The sequence below is a fragment of the Lynx rufus genome, unplaced genomic scaffold (genome assembly GCF_022079265.1).
Source record: "Lynx rufus isolate CCGP_SWC_20201006 ecotype Redwood Valley unplaced genomic scaffold, mLynRuf1.p SCAF_19, whole genome shotgun sequence".
NCBI lineage: Eukaryota > Metazoa > Chordata > Mammalia > Carnivora > Felidae > Lynx > Lynx rufus.
Window position 1 is genome coordinate 25,687,958 of NW_025814833.1, and position 17,700 is coordinate 25,705,657.

General features: G+C 39.7%; 1 protein-coding gene across 3 annotated transcripts in view; it reads right to left on the minus strand.

Annotated features, from left to right (window-relative positions):
- Positions 1 to 23: 23 nt before the first annotated feature.
- The window catches only part of MBNL3 (muscleblind like splicing regulator 3), a 114,247-nt gene continuing 96,570 nt past the window's right edge, over positions 24 to 17,700 (minus strand). For 2 of the 3 annotated variants that reach the window (XM_047081953.1, XM_047081954.1), the window contains exons 6-10: positions 17,442 to 17,592; positions 15,781 to 15,816; positions 12,772 to 12,866; positions 11,736 to 11,809; positions 24 to 10,084 (exon numbers count right to left, since the gene is read on the minus strand). In XM_047081953.1, coding sequence (XP_046937909.1) covers positions 11,753 to 11,809; positions 12,772 to 12,866; positions 15,781 to 15,816; positions 17,442 to 17,592 — 339 coding nt within the window. In that variant the 3' untranslated portion in view covers positions 24 to 10,084; positions 11,736 to 11,752. The remainder of the gene's footprint in view (positions 10,085 to 11,735; positions 11,810 to 12,771; positions 12,867 to 15,780; positions 15,817 to 17,441; positions 17,593 to 17,700) is intronic. The other variant, XM_047081955.1, reaches the window with a different exon arrangement.

Sequence of the window (17,700 nt, forward strand, 5' to 3'; positions counted from 1 at the left end):
GAAATTGAGAAGAACCCAAACACTTTGAACTACACACGTTTATTAAATAGTTAACAAAGGCACATCAATAACCACTTACTACATATATGTGTGTGTGTGTGTGTGTGTGTATAAAATTAACACAGATATGTTTCTTTCTTAACTGCCAATTTCCCCAAGAAAGAATTGTTCTTCAGGTCATGAAGGCTAAAGGCAAAGTCTCAGTCCCGATCTTAATCTTACCCCCGCTCTTCTTGAGACCTACATTGGTCCTCAATGAGTTGACCATCATCTTCTGTGGCTGTAATACTCTTAGAAGCATGCTGACGGCAGAGACTCCTCAGATCCCTTCTGCATTCTCTCAAGTCCTGTCGGTAATCAACAGGCTGTCTGCGTTAACAGGTGCTGTTGCCACTGCTTGTCGCTGTTCAACCACTGACATTCTGTGATCTTTCACCGATTTCTCTCTTTGTACTTGTACATCCATGCAATGCACTGAATCATTCATGGGGGAAAACCTCCCTCGTTCACATCAGGAAAATGTATGGTTTTTCCTGCGTCTCTTCTGCTTTGCCCCAGATGCCCTGCCTGCCTCTGCGCTGACCACAAGTTTCTTCTTACACAGATTGCCTCTTATTCTGATTTCCACTTTGCAAGGCTACGCTTTTGCTTCAGGCTTCTGTTTCTAAAGACAGGAGCCGGCCCTCCTGTTCCTGTCACAAACCTCACCATTCCATCCAGGTGGCTGGCCTTTCTATCATTACCACTCTTGGCTTTTGTTCCCCCACATATCCATGGTCTTCCTGCCTAAGGGAGAAGTGTAAATCCAGGCACTGAAAGGAAAATCTGGGAGGGCTCCGTTAGATGAGCATTTCTAGGACAAGAAAGACTAAAGAAAAAAAAAATCTCAGTATGTGTGTCCATCTGTTGAATATTAGCAAGTATAGGCATTAGGCGATTACAGAAATGTGATCACGCATCAGGCTTATCGCAGGTCATGCTCTTTACTACAGATGCTGACCACGTGAGTGGATTCTGGCCCGCGGGACTGTGCAATGTTTACTATCTTGTCACTATTTTGGGTTCATTATTATAGCAGAACTTTCCTGACAATAACAGAATTACAAGAGCCTTCTTTTTTGGCCTTCTTGAGGTCGTAAATGATGGTACCACTTGTCCATAGGAATTTGATCGCTGCCCAAATGCTGTTTGTTTCAGTAAAAACATATATCCCTGTCTAGGCAAGTGGCTGTCTGCTATTTGACCACTGGAGAGTCATGCCTTTTTATTTTTTAAGTAAACTCTACACCCAACGTGGGCCTCAAACTTACGACTTGAGATCAAGAATCGCATGGCTCTGCTGACTGAGCCAGCCAGATGCCCGGAGTCATGCCTTTTAAAATACAAACATTCCCAGGGGGCAGCACACAAACACTGCCAGTCTAAAACCATAGCGTGAGTGGTCTCTTAGATCTCAGCTCGGAGCCGCTCTCCGTAGCCTGAGGTGCCCAGCAGGGAAGTTCCGAAGGAAAAAAGCCCAGATTTGTCCGGGTTAGCAGGCCGGGTTAGCAGTTGCTACCTGGGGCTTCTAGGGAGCCAGAAGCCACCACAGAGAGACTCTTAGAAGAAAGCTGAACAAAGAGGTTGAAAAGCACCACGCTAACCTTTACATCCATATCCGGTTTTGCCTGTGGGTCAACTTCCCTCTGGCCAAGAGAAACTCCATTTTGATTGTGGTTGGGGATGCCTGCCCTGAATGCTTATCTATCATTCAGCAGCTTCGAAGAGGAAAACATAAACTGGATTCTGAAGGGGCCAAAGACCTTTTGTAAATGTCCAAGCGAACTGGTATTCATGCTGGGATTACCACAGACTCACAGAAACATGTACCACACGCCCACGGGCTCAAAGTCGGCTTACCGAGAAGTGCCATAGTGGGAGGCACACGCAGCAGAAAGAGTAAAGCAGGGCACAAGGGACGAGGGAGCTCTTAGCTCTGTATGACTCGGCCGACACTGGATTTCCTCCCTGGCTCTTTGCACAGTTACAGACACGTGAAGAATACTTTAATCTGTCACAGCCTCTCGTCTCAACCAAAGCCTCTTCACCTGAGTTTTCTACCAGCCCGACTACCAAACAGTGGCCAATCCAGAGAAATTCCCAACTAGCGTTTTTTAAGTAGTTAGAAATCTGTCAGAATAAAGTATTATCAAGTTACATTTTGCTTTCTTAAAGAAGAAAAATCATTATCTGTTCATTCCAGCGCCATTTGTTGGAGAAAACCAATTTTAAGTGAGAGAAAACATTTCGATGGAAAAATTCATGCATCTCATTGTTATGAAACCATTGATGCCCATCTTGAAAAAAATGAAATGAACAACACTGGTTTCCTATGTTCCACTGAAGATGCAAGATAGAAATGAATAACCAGAAAATACAAACTTCTAATAACGTATCTTATAAAATGCCTCAGGATTTCTGAAGCACAATAGAAGCCAGTAAGCATTATCTCAAAATGTTTAGTTTTCTTTTACTAAAATACAAATGTGCCTTTCCGCTGTTAGTAACTTCACTATCAAAGAAATAATATGTCTAATACAATGAATGTATTATCTATATAAGTCATAATACTGAAGGCATATCTGGAAATAAATTTCTTCTATGCATGAAATAGATCTTTGAACCAAATCATAAATTTAAATTTTGTATTAGAATTACTAAATATTAGGGTTGATATACTAGAACAGGAGTAGCTTTTAAGTAAACTCCTAATGTGTGAATATGGATTCATAAAAAAAAGACATAACCAAGACATTTACACATTTTATTAAAAGAACCAAAAATAAACAATGCAGAAGTAGCATACTAAAATGACTGCATAATGCACACTTCTAAACACAAACAAGCAGTAGAGCACTATAATTTGGGGGGGGGGAAACAGAAAAAAAGTCAAAGCATCTAACCTATTGATAGCAGTTGAGGGAATGAACTATTGCATTTTGGAGGCAAAATATGATGCGAACAGTTTACATTTCTGAACTATTGTGGTCATTATTTAAACTGTTAATTGTTGCATGTGGCTAATAATTTTCTTCTCCACGGGTATCTCAAAATGGGCATTCTTCTGCCCCAAATGTGTGCTTCCATTTTCTACATCATACTGGAACGTTGTTATACAAACATTACAGAAAGCTCTTTTAAAAAGAGTACATTTAGGAACATCTTTACATTTAAAAGATTGTAACTTGGGGCCGTGAAAACAAATGGCTCATTTGCAGATAATCAAGCACTAACGGTAATAATAAAAGGAAATTTATTTTGAAAAGGGCAACCCCAGAACCCAAGGGTATGATGGCCAGATCATTCTCTCAACTGCTAGACACAAAAGACACAGCAACAGAATAATTTGGTTTCCATCATGAACAAATAGCATCTGTATACAGACATAAAGCTTTGCAACCATGCAGTTCTACGACAGATAAATCTTTAGGTTGTGTGTTTGGGAGAAAAGAGCATGGCTTAAAGTTGGGTTACTTTTAGGTCTTGTTACAGAGGTATTTTTTTTTTAATTAAAGTAATACAATGTAGAAGGTGTACAATGTAGAAGGTGAGAATTTTTGCAATACTTTCAAATAGTTGTGGCTTATTTTATAGTGATATATTTTTTCCTTTCGGGGATGCTATAATTGAGGATGGGTTCTATTTAAAGATCAAATTTCCTGGAATAATCCTGCTTTGGAGTAGTAATGGATGGTTCTTTCCAGGCCAGGTGGAGGCTCTGGAAACTGTATGAACTAGTCAAACTGAACCCTTTCCCGGGTTTAATAACAAAGGTCCCTTTTTGGCCTCGAGTCATTCACATTTTGCTGTACTTCATTCTCTAATTTGACTTACTGAGATAGAGCCACTGTGTCTGAGCTCCAAAGAGCGTGACCCAACGGCTGTCAGTGTGCACAACATGCCATCAATTAATCGGTTATCTTTTGTGATGCTTCTAGGTTCATTCTTACTGTTTTATAGATGATTCCTCACTTAAAATCTTACATGTCTATTGACCTCATGACCATGTATTCTCGTGGCGTACAGATGCACAAGGAAGTGTCAACACAAGAACACAGGGTAAGTTGGGAAAGTATGTTGGCGATGAGGTTGGACTTGGGAGTCCCTAACTACAGAAGGCATGAATGCTTACATTTTATACCAGTGGAAATGCTGGTCAGACGGTCGGGCTGTTAGTTGTACAGCTGACTCTAAATGATTAAGGGCTGAAGGGAGAAAAAGAGAAATTGCCAACCAACTGGCCCTGAGCTATTGGACAACCGTTAAGGCTTGGTTGCTTGCTGGCTTTGGCGTATCTTCCTGTCTCTGTAAATGAGGACCATCAACATGGGTAAGTGATACTAATACCAACTCCCTTAATCCCAGGGTGGGTAACTTCTCCAAGGGGAGGGTGACACACCCCAAGACGTGAAAGACTCCAAGTACCAATGGTCATCCATCTAACCTCATTGCCTGGAGACGACAAAAAGTGAAATGGTGACTGGTACGTGATAGGGGAGCTCCAATTGTCAGGGGCGGTCTGGTTAAAACATTCTTTTCCAGCTCCATATGTAAGATTGGGACTGGTTCTCTTCTGTTAGGTCAAGCAGTGGGAGGCTGTAGCGGCACAGTGAAGCACTTTCTAACCTGGTAAAGGGAAGTCAGAAAACAGCTTCCACTGAACAGCTGTGCCAGGGGTATTTTGTTGTTGTTGTTAGAGGGAACGAAATGCCCCAAGCTGGCCACACTTGATTGTTAAATTAAGTCTTTCAATGGCTGCCGATTTGGTTTTAGGATATGGATTTTAAAGGGGGAAACAGTGGTGAATGTTAACAATTTGATTGTCACTGAAATGGGTATTAATTGATGTAACTGATACCTCTCAATATGGAGTTTTCTATCAAAGATGACATCTCTGTTGATCAGAATGGAACTCTCCATCTTGTAACTTACAGGGTGTTTTACTGCTTGCAACCATTGAAAAAAGAAAACCTTTGCCAGAACCCTGCCTGGTGCGTGTGTGTGTGTGTGCGTGTTTACAATGGAGAGTAAATTTAAAAAGCAAACAATCTGTGCTACTGGTCCTGCTTGGTAAAAGAAGAAGTACTGTCACTTTCAGTCAGTGCTATTAGCTGAAGTTGACCTGTTACCCGTTACCAGTCTTTTCTTTTGGTGACCTACCTGTAGCAAACCAGAAAGCTTCCGCAACAGCAAAGCAACATCAGGCTTTAGTTATGTCTTCTTAAGCAAAATCCCCCTCTTCCTCAAGGCCTTAGAAATACCTCTATCTTACTAACTTTTCCACTATTATCACAGATTTCTTATATTAAAAAAACAAAAACTCCAAGCATAGTGTTCATGGACTATGTACATAAGTGCAAAAAAGGTGTTTCTCACACAGTCGCACCCTAACTGAGACCATCAGTTGGCTGCAGCATATGCCTCTCAAACACTGTTAAGGGGTCATTCCACAGTATCTTTATGCGTGGTTTTACAAATCGGAATTCATTTCAAAATAGGCTTTCATCATTCTTCAATCCTCACTTGGATATATTTGTGTGAGTACACAATTCCAGAAAAGAGAATTTTTGCCGTGACAGCTACGCCTCCTGCACGGGGTAATTTGGAAAACACAATGTCATGAAAAAAGGTCAGGTAATAGATTACAAATGCAATAATTGTGTTTTGAAGTCTAAACACTGTGGAATAACCCTATCCACACAACAAATTCTATAAGCTATAAAGCTGACTCTAGAATCCATGTGTTGTAAACTTTTTGATCCAAAAGTCATACAAGGACACACATTCAGCATTTGCGTGGCAATTTGGGCTTCAAGGAAAATTCTGCTAGATCTGTTCTCTGAGTTTTGAGCTGTACCTTCTACAGGCTCATACTGTCAAAAACCATGTATAGTTTACAAGTAAAATTATTATCAAAAAAATGTGTCTAAAGGTAGCCATGTTGTAGTTTTGTTGCTCAAGCAACGACTAAATATAATTAGTTAAAAATTATTATTTGTATATAAAGTTAAGTTTGTTCTTAAACTGTGAGCTGTAAAGAATAACTATGGACTATAATCTCTATGTTGTCATGCTTCAGTATCAGTGTCAAACCTATCTAGGTGGGTTGAATACATGTAGTAAAATCCAACTTTCTCTAACTCTCCTTCAAAATTAAGTTCATGAGTTACTTAGATACAAAAAACGTAGTAAAATGAAAACCTTAAAAACTAAAAAAGAAAAATGAAAACATGGCACCAATCGGTGACTTGGTGCTCAGAACCCAGATCTTGTAATTAAATAGACAGTTTGATGACGCAATCAACTAAGTTTGCAAAAAAAGTTGTGACACTCTTTTCGATACTATTCATTCCGGTGCCTTTGACAGGCACTGACTGGTACAATGAAAAATCAGGCCACTATCTTCCTACATCTATTCAACAGAATTGGGGAATCAGATTTCCCTACTTCTATTTCAACGTGTGTAGAAATGGAGAAGAGACAAAAAGAGGACAACACTTAACGGCAAGATCAAAGTGCTTTCACATGTTCAAAAAACGGATGGCGCAGGTGGATGGAGGAGGGAGAAGATGGCTTTTCACGTGACAACGAACTACAAATTAGACTCTAGTCTAGACAAGTGAGATGAAACGCAACAGCTGGTTAGAGAATCATGCTCCAATTGTCAAAGTAAATACTGTATTTAAGTAGCAATTTTATGAATCCATTTGGTTTTAATTTAATCTTTATCCCTCTTTAAAATATACTTATGGTCACATAGTGCCTTTTGAAAAAAAAATTTTGGATACTACTAAAACCCTCTTAACAGATAACTTCTAGATGATTTTCTCTGTATACCTGACCTGTTTTATCCAAGTTTCAGTACTCTGGCCTAATTTTGCAAAAGGCTGAGTGAGAGAAGTGGACAAAGACAATAATTTTGGATAAATAAGAATAGAAGCCCTTGTCATATACAAAGCTTATAAAATGTTAACTAAGAATCACAAGTGGTTGGAATTTAATATATACAATTCATCCAGTAAATTGTCGTTTAGAGTCACTGATTAGTCTTGTGACTTGGCTTTTGAACTGCGAATTTATAGTCTAATGACTTTCCTTTCTTCTTTTCTTGAATAAACATAATTTGAATAAGACATTGCACAACTAGTTTAAAGAGTGCTATCTTAAAATTGCCTTTTTGTCAAAGTTCTTTCACATCTGATCAAAACTTTAGTGCTTTGAGTTTTCTTTCTTTAAATTCATTTACAAAGCAACTTGTAAAATGCCAGCCATTATCAAATATTATGGCACCAAATCTACAACTACCCTGAATATCCTTCACGGACCCTCTTACTAAAAAATAAGTCACTACTGATGTCTTCCAGTGCTCACAGCATCAGAAACACTGCTGTTCTCTAGGTTTCTTGTCTATGTGCATCTTCGCCAGGAGTTTCAAAGGTGAAATGAGACAGCATGCTTTCGCGGAACGTCGAATGACACAAAAAGAGTTCGTTCTGCACTGAAAACATCTCTAGCCCCTTTAAGGAATACAACCAGTCTGGCTCAGGTGTATCCTTCCCCGATTTGTGGGATTAGCTCTGCCCTTCCGGAAAGGGACTGGCACAGTTACACAAAACTCAGCTCTACACACAAGTCATTTCACAAAGGCGTACACTACTTTCTTCTCTAAGAATGTTAAGATTTTGGGAAACAGAAATTAAGTGGTTCAAGGAATCAACAGGTAAAAGTCAGGACACCTCTTATTCTGTAACCCCAGGCAATACTGTTAACAGATGACAATGTCTTGAAATTACTGATGATCAGGATCTGGGATTGCGAATTAAGAACAACAGGCTATCACATACCAAACAGCTATTTTTTGCTCTTTTGTATCCTGAGCTATATTGATCTGCTTCGGGATGGGGTCTCAAATGTTCCGAAGCACAAACAATGTGAAACAGAGGAACAACAGAAAGTCAGGAGAGTTGTTCAGGGTCTTACTGTCACCGATCAGGTAGGTAGGTGGCCTTGAGCAGGTCACGTGCCCTAGGCCTCGGTTTCATCGACTGTGAGAAGGGTTTGCCAACTCCATCGTTCTGTGATTCAAATGCTGCTAGCCAGCTTAAGGTATCCTAAGTGGGAATTTTCTCTTTGCCTGTCATTTTCATGCAGGAAAATAAACCTGGTTTACATGTTAAATTTGATGATTGCCTGCTTTCTAGTGAAAGAATAAATATTTAGTAGCAAATACTATATCCTACGGTTCCAGCACGGTGTAAGAATAGTAACTTTAATCGCCGAGTACCTGGAGGAGCTACATCACATGCCATAGGAATCACTATTTTACTTGGTTATAAATTATTTCATAAGTATTAGTAATGTGAATTCAGCTCAGCTCTATGGGGTATAGCTGGTCTGTTTCATCCAAAGGGTGCTAAAAACCTCTGTATTATAATTTTCAAATACATATAAAAACAAACAGACCTAAATAAAGAAACAAACAAATGGCTGGGTTATGATAGGAGAGACTCTTGTCAATCAAGTCTGGGAAGGGCAGCACTTGGCATAGGCACCTGCTCCTTCACTGAAGGGGTCAGCAGAACTGGCAATTCAGTCGAATGGAAGCTAAAGACAATCGTGGACAGCCCTCCTATAAGTTTTAAGTAAATCAGAGAATAATTTAAAATGCCTTCCTACCCCGCCTCGCCACCCCGCCATTTCTCCAAACCCATACTCGGGCTCCAACTGTGATCAGTTGGAAGACTGTCCATCTGGGGGACAAGGGCCTCCCTTCGAATGAAATCTCCTTCACCCTGACTTTTGCAAGATTGGAGCTTACTCATTATTCAAAGACAAGTCTCAAGAGCACGAGCCATTTGTATTCAGAGAATGGCACTTGTGTAAAAGGTTACGTTGCAATGGTTTTTTACACACTTTCCTCCAAAATGTAAAAACTATCGCTACCCCTCCATCTCTCTGTTTAATTTATAACCTACAATTAGCATACCTTTAAGCCTCCAAGTAACAATTTTCAGCTGAATTTGACAAATGGCTCAGCTTTAGATGCTCAACCTAGGAGATAGGATCCTTGAACCACAAAAAACGTAACGGGCACCTTACATAATTCTTTTAGGATAAATGCAGAGAAATTCACTTACAGGTAAATTGTAATTTTGCAAGCTTCTTAAGGAGTGAGATTAGAGGTTCATATTTCAAGAAGTTTCCTGGGTTTTTTTGCAGGTAATTATTTCTCTCTCACAAAAAATACCTACTCACGTGATTGTATTATGCAAGGTCAGATCTGCAGGTACAAATTATACACATGCATGCTTATGAACAGGCTTTGAGCACACTCAAAAGTGAGGCCTTTTAAAAGTCTGCCCCAAGAAACGTACAGACATGTTCTAAAGAGAGAGAAAGCATATTAATATTAATCTGTAATGGTTTTAAACACAGATATTTCTGCTTCCCATTAGTAATATTTTAGTTGAAATCAAACACCACACATCTAGAGGAAAACACTATAGTATGTAAAAACCTAACACATCACACCACAATACAATACAATACAATACAATACAATAGAATACAATACAATAGTGGGAAAAACGGTATTGGATACATTTGCTACATTCTAAATCAACCCAATAGACTATTGTGTAAACAAAACAGTAAGGTAACACTTCAAAACAGATGAACATTTATCCACCAAGAATGCACAGTAAGCCAACAGTCCACTGTAGAGATTCACTCAGCATATTTGTTATTGGAAAATCACAAAGAATAACGCAACAAATGACAAAATGTTACAGTCATGTTCTACCTAATAATTCAGATAAGATAAATGGTAGTTTTCTATTCATGTTTTAACATCTGCACTGATGGGCTAATGTTGTATTTTTGTTTGAATTTGTTGGTTGGTAAGTGGGTTTTGTTTAATATATTGACCGTACCACACTTATTCTTGTGTTGGTAGAAGACCTATGAGAATATATATAGAAAGGCCATATGGAGGTTCTCACGGAGAGATCCTGATACTCCATAGCTCTGTTGTTCAGAATTTCGACTGAAATGGAAGAAGAAAGAAAGAGTGAGAAACATTAAAGGGTTATTGAAGCAGGAGTCGGGATACTTGTCCCTTGTGCCAGTTCTGTACGTGAACTGCCAATATATTACCCACCCTGAGTTTCATGTTCTACATCTGTGGAAATGGGGCTGTCAGAAATGGTCGCCAAGAGTCATATACCATGACAGTTTATGGTTGTCACTGAGCGCTAATGTACAGAATTGCCCTAAGTTAAGGCATTATATCCGCACAACGCTTAAACGTTTTGATGAACATCCACCCGTCTCTCTACTTTCTTCAACAAGCAAATATTAACCAAACTTTAAACTTTTTAATCTGAACGTTTTGGAGCCATGTGGAAATAGCCAAGGTGTGAAATCGAGGTATATAGTATTTTACAAAATTACAGTTTTGAACTTTGGGGAAATTTTCAACATCTGTTACACATTGAAGTGATTACGGTCTGCCAAATACCTCTACGTTTTCTAATGGAATCTGGCAGAAAGGAATCACGATTCTCAAACATGTACTGTTGGAAAGCTAATTATATTTGACCACTTTTGTTTACCTTGCTGTAAAGAAAGCAGCCCATGAGAATCAGGCAAGTGTGTGCAAAACCTATATTCTCATGTTTGGTGCTATTCCCAAGTTGCCACCATCCCAAATGGTACCCCTGAACACAATTACAAGGTACAGCTACCTCAGTTATTCCATGCCCTCGAAGGTGTCTTTTTAAAACACTCCTTAGGGTTGAAGGGACTTGTTTATCTAATGTGCAGTCAGCTGTAGGCTCTGCCCAGGACGGAGTGAGTGTTTGGAGCCAGTTCTGAGAACCTCAAATTTTCAATGACTAACATATGCCATTCAGAAGTGGTACACTTGTTGAATAAGTCCCTATTATTAATTAATTAAGATACCTAGGAGTCTTAAGTGGCTTGAAAAGTCACATTTTCCAAGTCAATGACTGCTCAAATTAAGTATGTGCTAGGGCTGCTCTGGACCAGGCAAAGAGGAGATCAAAGGTGTGTGTGTGTGGGGGGGGGGGTGGGGGGGGAAGGGGAATCCAACAACAACACATTTCTTTAAAGCCATGATTTGAATGAAAATAATGATTACATTACTAAATTGTGTCACTCAAATTCAAAACAGCTGAAGCAATTCTGATAGACTTACATGGAAAGCAACACATAATGGCAGACTTTAAAAGCACTATCTTCTACAACATCATGGGAGAAGCATACTGCTTACTGGCTTTAAGATATTCATCTTAGTCAAACTGTGACAAAATTGCTTTGCTTTACTTCAGCACTAACAAAAAAAAATGAAGCTAGAGAAGTGTTAAAGGATTAAAATTCAAAAGTGATCTGTGCCTTGGGCTGACAAATCATACTCCTTTAATAACAGGAAAACATTTCAGAATTTGTAAGCTCATTGGGAAAATACAGTACCGGCTGTCATTTTTCATGGAAAAAAACTGCATTATTTGCTCTCCACATTTCAATTTGGACAGTTGAGAATGCTTAAATAAAGCTCTAAGTTATAAGCAATATCTATCAATGAAAATATTTACCAAAGCCCTTAGAAATGCAATTGTGTAAATAAAAGATACAACCTATACATATTATTCATATTAGTACTTAAAGCAACTTACTGTTCTACTGGTAACTTCTACATCTGTGAAACAAACATGCTGCTATTCAGTTCATCTATTGATAATGGGGGTATCTATAGTAGTAAAAAAGATTTTAGATTAAAATAGTTTCTCGAGAGAATTCCATTTATTTTGTTCACTGTTGGGGCATGGTAATTAATAAGCAGAATCAATTTCACAGAAAAATTTAGACATATTCACCATATCCGCTAACAGTTAATTTTCCAGAGCACAGGTCTGAATGTGGTTTGTTTCCCCAATGGGTTAATGCTCTATATGCCGTGTGGTTATCGTACTTGTAAATGGAAGCAGCTGTGGAATGTGCAGTCTTGAAGCATGGTTATCACCTTCATAAGGCAAAACAGCCATAACGTTACACGACAGTTATTCTACGTATCTCATTACAGTCTCAAGACTTTCCCACAGTTTAGAATTTGTCTTGTGACTCTGCCTGTAAGTACCTAAAGCGAATGAAAACCACCACAACACAAGCACATCTAATGTCAGTGTGAGATCTCTGATGTCATCACTGTGTGTCACTGAGCGTCAGTATGACATCTCTGATGTCATCACTGGGTAATGATAAGGATCTCTGTGCCCTGGAGAGAAATGTGTTACCTCGCTTTCTCTCCAGCAGATCTGAAGGTAAAGGTGATGACTGTACTAAATGAAAGTTGAAGCGCAATGACCAGAAAGATGGCAGTAAAAGAAAATAAATTCTTCTCTTGACCCGTGAGGAAGCATTTAAGGAACCCTCAGTATATGGATTTGAGGATTGGTGTGATAGCAACAATCGTGGATACGGCATATGAAGGGCAACCTCTGGTACCTGACCGAACATGAGAAAACTGGATTCATCTGAGGATGTGTGGCAGATTCGTCCTGCTAGAATATACGCAATGAGAAAAATTCTAAATGTCACAACGGCTCAACAGACACATAGGAATCTGGATCATCTCTCGCCAATCCAAAAAGCATATACTGTGCCTTACCAACACGCTGTAGTTATCTGAACAGGTAAAATAAATGGCCAAACCTGATTGCCTGCGGCTGTTGCAGCGAACGGAACGCTGGCGGCAGGTGGTGTTGCTGCAGACACAGTGGTAGGTGTTGCACCGTGCATCATGGGCACTTTCAGTAGGAAACCATGGAAGCAACACACGGAAGGGTGGAGGATTTATGCAGCCATGACATACACGATGGAATGGGGCGTGGTAGGTATCACAGCAACAAGCCATGTGACATCATCACGATGGATACACCAGGGTGCAACATGCAATCACAGTCAGTGCAAAGCAACACAGCGTGGAAGGGGGAAAAATTTAAAAAGAGAAAAGGGGAAAGCCAATTATAGTTACCATTAAGGAAAATGGAATCATTCTCAACCAGTTAGTTTTTTTTTGTTTTTTCGTTTTTTGTTTTTGTTTTTTTTTTTTTTTTTAGCAGAATCACATTCTAGTTGACTTAAAAGGCCACATTTTCAGAAAGGGTTACAAGGAGTGCATATGACAGAATCTGATTTTACCAAGGCTATCTATAGGAATACCTAGTGAAGCAGACAAGTGGCTGGTTTGCACATTTGAGTGTGAGTAGGGAAGTGTGGATTGGTGTTTGGGTTCACTAACTTATAGACCTGAGTATCGTCACTACATTTGCAGGTGCAAAGAGACAACTATAGATGTACTTACCTGATCTACATGCAACAACAACAACAACAACAACAACAACAACAACAACAAGGCAGTTCGATTGGTGGGCCTGTGTATGGTAGGGGAGCAGATATGAAGAATACGGTGGACTATGCACGCAGATTTTTAAGTACGGCTTTGGCAAAGCCCTTGGAAATCTAGGCTATTTATCAAACAAACACACAGGGTGCTTCATGGTAAATATATGGCAAAATCTGGTCTTCATCCCACTTATTACAGCCATGACTGTATGGCTACCAGCTGTAACATCTCTCTCAGGATGGTTTCTTTCTGCCTTTTCTAGTCTCTAGCCCATTTTGAAAGCTTTTTAGGTGCTTTTCTCATTCCTAGCTCATTTTGGAAAGCAAACGAAGGAATTAACGTGTGAATGGTGAGTGTGCATATATAGTAATTTATGTCTACATCTATTGAATTCAGAGTTTCTGAAAGTCTACAGAGCGAGTGAATGGCACGGAGAGAGGAAGATCAATATACACCATGTCACAGAAACCACAGATGTACCCCAAATGGTGATCAACAGAAATCCTGTACTTGGCCCTTATGTGCATCTCCGGTTACCTGTTACCTATAGACACCCCTTACTGTATCACATGCCGATTCGGCAAACACTCTTGTTTTCCCTTTAGGAGCACAGCAACTATACAGGATGCAGTGCCACTGAAACACACAGTTTGCATTCCTACACAGAGCTCTTAGGTGCAAAGACAGGGGTACGGAGTCACAAAATGTGAAGACACAGACACGTTTTCCCAACTTGCAGATGTCTGTTCTAACCACATGCGTACGATGCTCCCGTCAGTATCAGTGGAAATGTTTCCATTTCCTTCAGGGGACAGCCAATCCCTCAGTAACACTAGTCCCTTTTGGGTTCTGCATCTACTCTGGGCAACCAACAGGATGAAGGTTAAGCCGTGGCAAGCTCTCAAATAGGATGAAAAGCACTGGATTGATATGAGATGGTGGGGGGGGGGTGGGGTGGGATAATTCCTCCCTGTAGCACACAGAGCTATTTTCTCCTGGTCCGTGCCTGGTTCCCATGGACTATAGGAGCTGGGAACTCCTGTACCAGAAACAAGTCACTTTCTTATCTTCTGCAGTAGGGGCGATGTAAAAATGGGCTTTTCTTGATTTTTATCACGTGCGTGTGTGAGAGTGTGTGTGCACCTGCGGATGCACGAGCAGGGGAAGGGCAGACAAAGAGGGGGAGAGAGAATCCCAAGCAGGCCCTGCGCTGTCAGTGCAGAGCCCAATGAACCATGAGATCATGACCTGAGCCAAAATCAAGAGTCAGACACTTAACCGACTGAGCCACCCAGGTGTCCCTAAAAATGGTCTTAAGATGGACACCAGATTGTGTTGGTGACTAATTAAAGGATCTTCATGTGACTGACTGTTAAAAATTACATAATCCCAAAGAATCATTTTGAAAGGGTTCTGTTGGGCCTGGTTTCCATGCACATGGCACTTCATTCTAGAACACTACAGAATGCTCTCACTCTGCTTAACTCATCCTTTCTCAACATTTGAGTATTGAATGACTTAGATCTCATGAATAACTTTTTTTTTGGGGGGGAGGGAAGGATTATTTTGTGATACTTTACTAATTATACATTTGAAATCTTTTAAAATGTCTTAGTCACCGATGTAAAGCTAAGAACAAAAGTGTCCACTCTGGCTAGATAAGGAAATGTTTCAAAATATTTCAGCTGCAATTTGTAGGATGCAAACAGACACATGGCAGGGTTAGTATTTGGCCACAGTGGCAACCAACTAGGACCCCAGAGCGTAGCAGTGTTGAGATTCCACAAAGATATGAAACAGCACCCTATTACATCTTAAATCCTCAGAAAATGTCAAAATGCAGCTAGGACATCAGCTTTAAAATACAAAAGTGCAGAACTGTCTTATTTTCTTCTTAGTCGGGACGAGGTGCCCTAGCCTGCCTATGCTCAGCAACGCAACTGCTTTTCTGAGATACAATGTGTACATATAAACTGTTACAATCACAACAGAGGTGCATCAGAACAGTAGGAGAGGGGAAGGTCTGGTAGCCACAGTGGCGGAAACGGAGACAGAAGTAGCTTCTTGAAACGTCTGTCATAAGTATGCTCAGCTTTCCTGATGGCAAAGGTAGACTCCAACAACATTTTCAACCTGCTTTACCTTGTCTGTTTTCTCTCTTCTTTGTGCCCCGACTCCACCTGCCCTTCCCCCCAAGCCGGTGGCCCAGGAGCCACATCACTCAGTCACTCATCTCTTTCACAGTCATGACAGAAAAACACGTTTTTTTTTTTTTTCAGATTAGAAAAAGTTGAGAATGTTTGTACAAAACCTACCAACACTTGAAGCGGGTGCCATGCACAGTATGGGCCCTGTACACCATGCAGAAAAGCGTGAAAAGTAAAGGAGAGAGATTTCATTATTACATCTTTACTGAGAGAAATAATTTTTAACCCGAAAGATATTCTTTGCAATATTAATTAATGAGCACATGCAAATCCAGTCATTTCCCATGCTTATAATTATAGCTCAGTTTTAAGATCACCAACCCAGGTAATCAAAGTAATTCTTGGATTCTTAGGTATAAGAGCGAACATTAAGTTTTCTTTAAAGGAATTACCTCACTTCAATCACATATTTAGTTTGGGCACATCTTACCAACAGCCTCTTCTTTCTCACAACCGCGGACTGGACTACGAACATACAGCAAACAGGCTTTTCATCAACAGGGGGCGCTCAGCCCGACAGGTTTTAGTTTTGTTTTTGATTAAGGGGAAAGGGAGTCTTCTGACATTGTGCTCAGGAAACCAGACTTTAAATTAGCCAAATCCAGCAAAAAAGTCTAAAAACTGTGTTTTTAAAGTGGTATCATAAAGAACTACTGTGGTTAGTAAATAAAGACTTTTTTTAGGTCTTCTTTCCAAACAAATTAGCTGATTAATTTATCAGTTAACCAACAGGTTGTTTCAAGGGCAGGTGTATAATACCATGTGCTTAGTATGTTTACATAATTAATAAAGTTTTCTAAAATAACTTTAAAGCATGTCAGTATCACTTCATAATAGTTGCCAAACTGGGGCATTTATGATTCTGGCAAAACCCAAAAAACTACTCTACTCTCAGTGATTAGGATTTTCCATTTATCCCTAAGAGATTATATGCTCACTCTTAAAGTACTGAACCATAGGAAGAAAGGTATTTCTCCTCACATATGATATTTATTTGAACAAAATTTTCTATTCAATTTGGTATAAAACTGTTATGCTATTAGATACAGTTGAATGTAGAAGGTAACCAAATATCCTGCATAGTATCAGGAAAATATGATAAGCTGCTATATTTTTTTATATTAACTGCTATAAGAGTTAAAGGCTAAAACTATGTGTTTTATACATATATATGTATGTACATATATATATGTATATACAACTATACCTACAGTGTCATTATAAGATAGCATATGGTACAGTTACAGGACAGTGTGTATATATAGATACACACACATATTTACATATATATATATTTACATATATATATATGACTGTATACTGTCTTATAACGACACTATAAGTTCCAGGGTAGTTTTATTATAACTATCTTTGGCATATCAAAGATATATAGACTATATATTATTGCAACGCTGAAACTGTGAAACATTTTTTTTGAGGGGTGACCACTGTCTTTCAAAGGGATACCTAAGAGTCAAGGAATTAGTTTGAGACTGAACCAAGTGAATCAATCTTAAGAAGCAAACACTAAGACATGCCAAAAAGAAAAATGTTGACCATTTTGCCTAGTTTGATTTCAACCCATTCATTTGCAGGAATCATAGCAAAACTGGGGTTCTCTAGACTAGCAGATCAAGTATAACTGCCTTGTCTGATTTCCGGACAAAACACCTGTCGACGGTCCTCGAATCAAAACTCTGGCAGCTGGTGCGCACTCTATACATTCACACCATCGCGAAACCTGCGCAGCCCGGAGTCCCCGTTCTCACCTGCAGGGATATATGCCGGTGGCTGGAGCTGCAGGCCAGCCAGAGCCTGCTGGCAGTGGAAAACACTGGGGTTAAAGAACGGAGTCGCACCATTGGTCTTTTCAAGCGCCGATCTCTTTGGTATCAGTTGAAGTGCACCAGGCTGAAGGGCCTGCGAGGGAGAGATGGAATAATAAATAGCATCAAAGAAAGTAACAAAATGTCCTCAAGGCGAGCAAAGCAGCAGTTAGATAAAGGTATGGCCCGGGAACCCTTTGCA